We start from the raw sequence: 9498 nt of genomic DNA on the forward strand, positions 1-9498 counted from the left end.
GCAAATGCCCTGTTCCGGAGATGAAGAGCCACCTGAAGTCGAATCTTGGGAAAAGAATCATGAAACTGAATATATTTCATTAATAGTAAAACAATATATGTGAAAGTGTTACGTTACTTTCGTTACAGATTTCTCCTTGGTATCCTTCCTGACATCCATTCGAACACGTCCCATTGAACTGATCACAGTCAGTGTTGTGACGACAAAGTCCGCAGGTCTTATTGCAGGTCAATCCCTGATACCCAGGTTCACAACCAGAGTCACATGATCCGCTGAACGGATCACATGCTGTATCATTACGACAGTGGCCACATATCTCCCCGCAATTGCTACCGAAGGTTTTGTTTTCACAAGCTAAAGTAAAGTAAAGTGTGAAGCTTTTACTATATAAACAGTCGTATTATGCAGTATTATTTTGAGGAGTTTAATTGCCAACATTTGAGGAGTACTTCCATCTCGGTTTGAATTTAGAACAGCAAACAGAAGCGACACTCGTAACTGCGAGCTCTAACGACAACGCCTGGGCGAAGAGAAAATTCGGACTACTGCACATTCATTCCATAAAATTTTTTGCCGCAGTAATTTTGACCCACAATGCATCGCTTCGTACACAAACGCTAAAGCCACGTTCTCGCGAGAATAACGACAAAAGTTAAAAGAAAAATAAACGTGCTTTGATTTAATGAATTTATATGTTTATTGCAGAAAAATAATCATAAACTGATTGAAATCAGCCCTGTTCAGACTTCAGTTTGGTAAAGCAAGACGCAAACGACGTCATATGACGTCAGAGTCTTATACGCACCGAATGTCACGTGCGGTTTGATGAGTCCAATCTAAATGAAAACTGGATAAGTATCTGCGCTTGCCCTAACGGTCGCACCGTCAACATATTAAACGGAAATATTATTAGTTACACAGTCAGTTAGTGACCTAATACAGATTCATACAGGGTGTGAAATGGAAATCCGTATTGGGCGAGGTGAAGCCGAGTCCCAATACGGATTTCCATTTCACACCTTGTATGAATCCGTATTAGGTCACTAACTGACTGTGTAACGAATTTATCCCGCTGAAGACCTTTTTCGATATAAAAAAAATATTTGTGCATATTATGAAAATATTAAGTTTTAATCCAATAACAATCAACATAAAATATCGTTACGGTAACAAGAAATTTAACTAAACTACCTACGTTAACCGTTTCTTAGCCGCCATTTTTACAGGGACGTAGCAACAGGGGGGGCCAGGGGGGGGGGGGCTGGCCCCCCACTTTTTTTGCCAACAATACTTATACTATTGAAAATGTTCTTGAAAGGGTCGTTGGCCCCCCCACTTTTCACAAAAGCAAAGTAATATGAAGGAAATATAGTATTGTAAGATTTGAAAATGGATACTAAAAGGAAATGGTAGTGCCCCCCCCCCCCCCCCCCCCCACACACACACACACGAAATAGGATTTTCGACTTTTGGCAATTTCTTTTTTTTTGCTTTTTTTTTTGCTTGTCAACTTTTTCAGGTTAGTACAAAAAAATTTCTGTGGCTGGCCCCCCCCACTTTCAAAATCGATGCTACGTGCCTGTTTTATTTACAATAACAACGCTTCGAACGGAATCGCGTGCCCGATTTTCATATTACGCCTCGACGGAGACGTAATATGGAAACGGAGACGTAATACGGAAAATTTCAGGGCGTCATGTGATCAGCTTTTATCCAATCAGCAATCGACAAATTTGTCTGAAGCGGGATAAAGATTATTATTATGCTTCCTGTCAGTTTGTCTCTATATAGCCCATACCCTACTATTCTCGCATAGTGTTCTAAGGATTTATATAGCGTAAGCATACTATGCCGAAATAGTGCACGGCTTCCATTTCTGAGGAAAATCCGACAACGCCCATGCCTGGGAGCGAACTCACGACCCCGAGATTGTGAGTCCGACGTGCTATCGATTACGCCACAGACGCCGTAATCTACAGTAATGCACTGTAATATATATAAACTTAGTTTCAAATATTTTCAATTAAGATTAAAAATAAACAAAATAATTCTACTAAAATAGTTCCTTGCAACCCCCCTTCCTTCACTCAAATACTTTTCTCTAAAACTATCTGTAGATTATACCTAAAGCATGGAACGTTCAAAATTAAAGAAAAAAGATTATGACGTACATGTTGCACAAGGTGACGTCATAATAGAGTAGACGAATGTAACAGGTGATGAAATATTGGAAGTGGAGAATATATTGCAATTTTATACAGTAACAACAGTCTGCAATAATAATATACATTTATTGTATGATAGTGAGGGAAATATGAAGACTTATTAAGCCAAGAAATATCATATTCCCCGAGGGCTTCGACCGAGGGGAATATGATATTTCTTGGCTGAATAAGTCTTCATGTTTCCCGAACATTCATGCAATGAATTGTTTATTATACCGAAACTAGCAAAACCTTTGAAATAAATATAAACTTTCAAATTTGGCACCGCTCTCAAATTCACTTTTATTTTTCACGTAAAGTTACTACAAAACCCACATTATCATTAGTTTTGTGACGCAAACCAGGCTATTGTGACGTCTATACTTCTCTCGGAAGTTTTCGTTCAACGAACGAGAACTATATTGCGGGAAAATACACTTGGTGTTCCGAAGAGGTGGAATATGATGAAAAGCGTGCCGGTGGCAGGGAAAGATGAAGTTTTACGGCCAGATCACGTGATAACTTAGAACCAATCAGATAAAGCGTTGTTTAGAATATTTATAATGAGGTATAATAATAACAATAGTGTTGTGTTTTGCGTGCACTATGCGTAAATAGTAGTCAGGGTTTGACACTCGCCTCCGGCTCGTGCACCATGTGTCAAACCCTGACTACTATTTACGCATAGTGCACGCAAAACACAACACTATAAATAGAAATTATGACCCCGTGAAAAACACATGTCTACAATATTGCTAATAGTACAGTTCTAATCTAGCATGATAACCTTAATCGAAAACTTTAGAAAATGCTTATACTTAATGAATTTGAAGAATATTTTATTTTATTTCAAGTCGTTTTGAACAGTATTAATTTTATGGAATATAACGTAGGTATGGTGCCATGTTTTAAAGTGCTCTAGTCCAAAGTCAAATTTCTTTTGATAATGAACCTTGCAATACGTTTTTGAAAAATACAAGTACAAACTTTCGTTGCAGTTTATCCCTTGATATCCAGCATCACAGCCCTCTGCGCATGCTCCGCTAACAAAGTTACATCCTGATCCGTTCAAACAGTGCCCACATGTGTGCGAACAGTTTTCACCATACGTCATGGCCATACAATCTGAAATCAGAGTCTCAATCGAATGTCAATGCAAAAAGATACCCTGTGAATTCATGTATTAATACAGAACTCATATACTCGAAATCAAAATGTTGAAAAAGTGAAGGCAAAGAACTTTATTCGGTAATAACCAATATTTGCCCCGAAATCAAACTTTGGCGGAGCAATATTTAATAACGTTCTAAAACAGGGGAATGCATGCTGACTTCAAAGCACTGAATATTTTCATTGGCATTGACGTCATATGTTTGAAATGACGTCAGAAAATGACGTAAATTTAAAATTTCCATGATTTCTACAGAAAAATGTCAATAATGCGTCTATATTTTAATTAAAAATCACCAAGCGCAGGTCTGATTAGGCTCAATATTTTGACATGATGTGTAGAATGATAATTTCAATTAAATATGCAAATATTGTTACTGCGCAGACCTGCGCTCTATAAATTCTTTAGCTAAAATTGTTGGAATTTTGTCCATTTTGTCCTTTTTCTAAAAAAATAATGCAAAATCTAACTAGTTTGTTACGTCATAAAAACAAAAATTGTCAATGACCTACTTTGAGACTCTAATATGTTTTGTTAATTTATATTTTTCGTACAATTTATACAATTCAACACATTTTAAGAATTTTTCAGAATTTGTCCTTTGTGGGGGCAAAGACATGCAATATACCGAATATAGTTCTTTAGATAGAGAACCTGTTTTTTTTTTTTTTGTAATATAATCCTGCAAATTACATAAATTCTGTTTTTAATGAACGCTTTGGAGCTACATATCCTCACAAATAATGATTGACGAGAGAAATAAATTGGGGTGTTATGATTAATCTTAAACATTTTCCTAAGTTTCAACTATATGGCTTTAATGGATTTATTTAAAAAAAAAATTAAGCATTCTTTTCTTGAAATCAATTTTAAAAAAAGTGAAATTTAGTCCTGAAGCTCCTGACAATTTTTCTTCATTTTAATCACATTTTAGGGTTTTTCTCTTTGGTCACTTAAATCTTACGCTCCATAGAATTTTAAAGGCTAAGAATGTTGACTATAGTTACAAAGTATTATTAACATTAAATTCCTTTAAACACACAGTTGATAGATGGCGCAAATTATTCATAGGAGATAGGAGATGTGTGTGTTGTTGTTAAATAATCACGGATGGAGATTTTGTTGAGATCGATCAAGAATATGTTAACACTTTATCACTTTAAAGTAAATTGTTCCAAAATGAGATGTAAATATTTAATGTTTGTTTTATGTAATTGGTACATGTAAGTGTTAAAAACGGAAAAGTTATAACATACATTGTATATTGTTTTTTTTTTTTTTATTTTAGCTGTCGTAAAGTGTTCAAAGCTGAAAAAAGGACATAGAATATTTTTAACAAAGTTACACGTACCTTTCTTGCAATACACCCCTCTTTTTCCTGCCATACAACGATAACAATGACCTATTGAACTATTACACAGTCGGGTACCATCTGTGGTCCATTTACAAGTTTCACTGCAGGTTTCCCTACAGTTATATCCAAATGATGTTCCATTACACTCTGAAATGTATATTCGTAATATTTACTATTTTCAAAAAAGATAATTTACATGTAGTGTTATAACTTTAAGCAATGTTACTGCTTTTGTAAGGATGATTTATGAATGGAATTTTTTTTAAATTAAAGCAAAATGAATCTTCCATCCATCTATAAGCAAGGAATCTAAAAAGTACTGTAAAATTACCTGTAGTAAATCTTTTATTGTGAAATTACCTTCATCACATAGTCTTCCTGAGAATCCCCTTTCACATCCACTGACACAGGATCCAGTGACGTCATCACAACTGTCTTTATTTGGTTCTTCCCTACACTGTCCACATGTCTCGTTACAAAAGATACCGAACTTGTCTGGGCTGCATGCTAAAGGATAATTATCACATCACAAATACATAATATTAATGTAGCTTTGACATAACAATTACATATTTTGAAAGCTTCTCTTTTTCAAAATTGAGCTTCTCTCTCTGTCTTTCTCTCACTCTCTCGCTGACTCGAGCACACATACAAGCTTACTCTCTCACAAACACTCTCCACTTTGCATACACTTACATAGACATACTTTTTTATATCTTAAACCTTAACATATATTTATAATCATTTTGCTTTCACTTTGAAAAATTACAAAGAATCTGGATATATCAAAGTGTTATAAAAGACATGACTCTTAAGTAAGTCCTTTATTCGACATCTAATTACATTGATGAAAAGAGTAAAAACAGAATATAATCTTACCGTAACAATGACCTGTACTGATGTTACATCCCCCAACACACGATACAGAGCAATTCTTTTCACACTGGTACCCGTATGTTTGATTCGTACATTCTAAGGAAATGCAACTCAATAGAATCACAAATGTTGTATTTAACTGCAACTATATTACGTAATAGAATTTAACGAGCCTTTACAAAAATCTTTATCACAAAGCACGATTTTTCATCTCTTATTTTATGTTCTAAACAGATAAATATGTGTATTTTTCCGTGCAAAAATGGAAAATGTCCCATTGGCAGTGTCCATCATTTTGCTATAACTATTGTAACTGAATTTATAACAATTTTAATTAACAAATTATTGTTGATTATTTCTTCGGAAATCCCAAGAATCTTCGTCATATCTGTAAATTCGGTATATCCATTTTCCTGCAAAACAATATTTACTGTTTTATTAAGACCTCATTCTTTATTTATATCATTGTTTTAATGGTATATCTACGTATATACCTAAGCATATTCCATCTGTACCACAATCTGCACAAAACGTTCCAGGACATGGTATGCACTCTCCTCTCTTAATAAATTGTCCCCGATTACAACCTTTAATATAATTCAAAAATGGAATATTTGAAAAGAACATTATTTTCAACTTTAAAACCTAAACTAGTTCTAATAAAGTTAATGAAAACAACAATGTGGAAACGCTAATGAAACATTTTTAATTTTAAACCTAAACTATTCATATTTTTTTTTGCTTCTCACTCTCAAAATTTCTAAGAATGTGGAAATATCTGAGTGTTAAAAAAGACACGACTCTTAAGTAAGTCCTTTATTTGTCCCTTACATTCGACATCTAATTACATTTTTAAAAGAGTACAAAAGAATGTAATCTTACCGTAACATTGACCTGTACTGATGTTACATCCCCCAACACACGATTCAGAGCAATTCTTTTCACACTGGTACCCGTATGTTTTATTCGTACATTCTAAGGAAGTACCACAAACTTCACAAAACGTTTCAGGACAAGGTATGCATTCTCCTCCTTTAATGAATTGTCCTGGATTACAACCTGTAATATAAATACAGTGTTATTTTTAACAAAAAATTATCCATTTAGTAAAATAGATAATGATTAAAATGTTAACATTAATAAACATAAACATACTACCTGTGTATACATGAAGAATGGAAAAAGAACAGAAGGGTAACGTAATATACTAAAGTTCTTTTTAATTGCAGGACCAGAAATTACGAAAACTGGTCGGATAAAAATCACGGCTACTGTGCACTTAAATCAGTGTTCAGAATGACCCTAATTTGAAATGTACAATAAATGTCTTGCAATCTTGTAGCCGTTGACAGACTTCTATGGGGTCATGTATTTACATCGCCCCAGTATGGACAGAGTCAAAAACGGGATGCTTACGTGTAAGTTTTAACGTCTTACCAAACGTTAGAGAGGACCTTCAAGGATTTCAACGAACCGTGACGATGGCATTAAAGCGTAACAGGGCCACTTCAAAATCAGGTTATTTATTCTACCACCTGTTAAATGGCCATCTTACATCTAATAAACTGCTTTGAACAAACTAATTAACTGCTATCATACAGAAGGCTATCATAATCATTACATTCACTCTCTGTAAAAACTAAAAGAAACCTATTTGGTTTTTGAACTTGTCATTTTTACGTTATTGTTCTTGTTACTGGGGTCGTTTGTCTGATTTTATCGGCGTTACCACCCCCCCCCCCCCTGCGGCCCAATGTTGCCAGGGTTTGTCAATTTTTTTTTTCGCAAAGAATAAATTTACAAACTCGACTGGTCTCTGTAAAGTCCATCCTTTTCTCATTTCTTATCGGTGGGACTGCGTGGATAATAGGGTTCGATTTACTTAAGCCGGTCTCTTTCAACTAAGGGTTTCTTTGTTGAAAGGGTTGATTACTGAGAGATAAACATATTCTCCATGCAAAGGAGAATGAAATAAGTCTCTGGCAGGTGCAAAGAGACACTGTAGATAATAAGAAATTTCGATTGTCACTTTTTGAGGGTATCGTCAAAGGAGTGATTTCAATCACTCATAAATTATAAGGAAAAAATGAAATGAGAAATTAGTTACATGTTCATTGCATGTAAATTGATTTAAAACACAATAGGAATACTGGAAATACGTAAGGAAAAATAATTTTAGTTATCATCAAAAGTTCCGCCTGCATTTCATTTTTGTCGATTTTTGTCGATTTAAGCCTGAATGGAGTATTGTGTTTCTAAACCCGAAGAAAATAAAGTTCAAAATGAAGAAAAAAATAAAGAACTTACCAAAAATTTCTATCTCACAAATTTCAAGAATAGGACTCTCCTTTGGATTCCAAGTGTTGTTTTGGTAAACCGAAACATAACGTGCAGTACCTTTACAAACTTGCGATGCAATTCCATTCGGTTTATCGCTTATTGGGTCATCCTTGTAACATACATTCCATCGTTCCAGATCTAATTCACTGCGTACTTTCATGTGCAATTTGTCGGAGTAATAAAGAGTATATCCGTGAAGTCTTTGTTCATCTATTTGTAATTGGAAAGAAGCAAAGCAAATAATTAAAGCCCTGACCCGGAGTTTAAGAAAAAAATTTACATAGTACATAATGCATAATAGAGTTTTATAAAGAGACTTTTACGTTCAACAGCTGATTTTTACATTTAAGTAATTAGAGTTTGTCTCTCTTTAAACTGTAGAAGTCAGTCGTCGATTGTAAAAGTACATGTAAGTCTCTTCATAAAACTCCATTAATAGTACATTACATAATTATGTAACTGAAGTTTGTTAGTTTGTACAAACTTTATGCATATATGTTAAATGGTGTCAATGAAAGTTACGAATTCAATTCAAAGCACAAAACTTCAAGGTATGAGGATGTCTTTTACTCACAATTTTCTCTATAGTAAATCGTGACGTTATAGATGTTAGCAATATATCCAATATCAACATATACATAAGTTGAGTTTTTATTTTTTGGATTCGATTGTGTACAGTTTTCTATCTTCTGACTTCGATTGCCGTCAACTGCTCTGTTTTCCTTCCTTTTATATCCATAATAACCAGACTCCATGTGAACCGTTTTATTTAGAGCAATATTATCTAAAGAAAAATACAAAAAATTAAAATCAATGCAGGGTAGACGTAAAAAAGAACACTTTTGTAATTATATAATTATAACTTACCTAAACCTCCACATCCATTAGATATCAGTGGAAAAATAACACAAAATAAATCAATAAAATTAAACATATTTATAAAATATTCGGACTGCATATGTGTCTATAAGTTTGCAGATTTCATACATGTTCATTTTGGATCAAAATTTAGAAGGAAGTTAAAAGTTCCCCACGTTAGCTACGACGTCATGATCTTCAAAACAATTTAACTGTTCTTCAGAAATTTAAGTTTAGAAGATAAAATCTTCAATAAAAAAAGATAGCAAAAAATGTGGCAAGGAGAAATTGATATACTTTTAATAACATATAGCTTCATTATTATTGGAGCTTGATCATACATAATAAGACAAATATATCTGTTAATATAATATAAGGTGTAAAAAGCTTACAGGAATGCCTTACATTGTATTTTTCTGTCAGTTTATGAGAGTGGAAAAAAGAAGAATTTTCTTAAAACTTTTATTTAGAATATAAAGTTATTTGATGCATTTATCATAATCAAGGACTGAAATTAATGCTCTTGAAAGGTAGAATATATTGAAACACAATTACTACACGTCGTGGAGTGATATCTTCTAAACAATCACCGGGGAGGGTGATAAATACTGGATCTCTATGTTCGTTTGAGTATGGAGTTTTGTATTTTTTTGGTTAGAAACATTCTGTTTTTATGGATTAATTACTTTTTTTTT

At 33.7% G+C, this 9498-nt stretch overlaps 1 protein-coding gene across 6 annotated transcripts; it reads right to left on the reverse strand.

Annotated features, from left to right (window-relative positions):
* Positions 1 to 64: 64 nt before the first annotated feature.
* Positions 65 to 8972, reverse strand: LOC134282332 (multiple epidermal growth factor-like domains protein 10). 6 transcript variants are annotated; one of them, XM_062764734.1, is made up of 10 exons: positions 8813 to 8972; positions 8520 to 8729; positions 7913 to 8155; positions 6488 to 6664; positions 6100 to 6192; positions 5609 to 5701; positions 5090 to 5236; positions 4727 to 4876; positions 3192 to 3329; positions 65 to 354 (listed from the first exon to the last, which is right to left on the reverse strand). In XM_062764734.1, exons 1-10 carry the CDS (start codon positions 8901 to 8903, stop codon positions 80 to 82), a joined length of 1617 nt encoding a protein of 538 aa, XP_062620718.1. In that variant the 5' UTR covers positions 8904 to 8972; the 3' UTR covers positions 65 to 79. The 6 variants fall into 6 exon arrangements, with proteins under 6 accessions (XP_062620718.1, XP_062620722.1, XP_062620719.1 ...); XM_062764738.1 differs by lacking the exon at positions 6488 to 6664; XM_062764735.1 differs by lacking the exon at positions 6100 to 6192.
* Positions 8973 to 9498: the final 526 nt, after the last annotated feature.

Source organism: Saccostrea cucullata, unplaced genomic scaffold (assembly GCF_032062105.1).
Source record: "Saccostrea cucullata isolate Sc308-1 unplaced genomic scaffold, CSIRO_AGI_Scuc_v1 ctg16862, whole genome shotgun sequence".
NCBI classification, from domain to species: domain Eukaryota; kingdom Metazoa; phylum Mollusca; class Bivalvia; order Ostreida; family Ostreidae; genus Saccostrea; species Saccostrea cuccullata.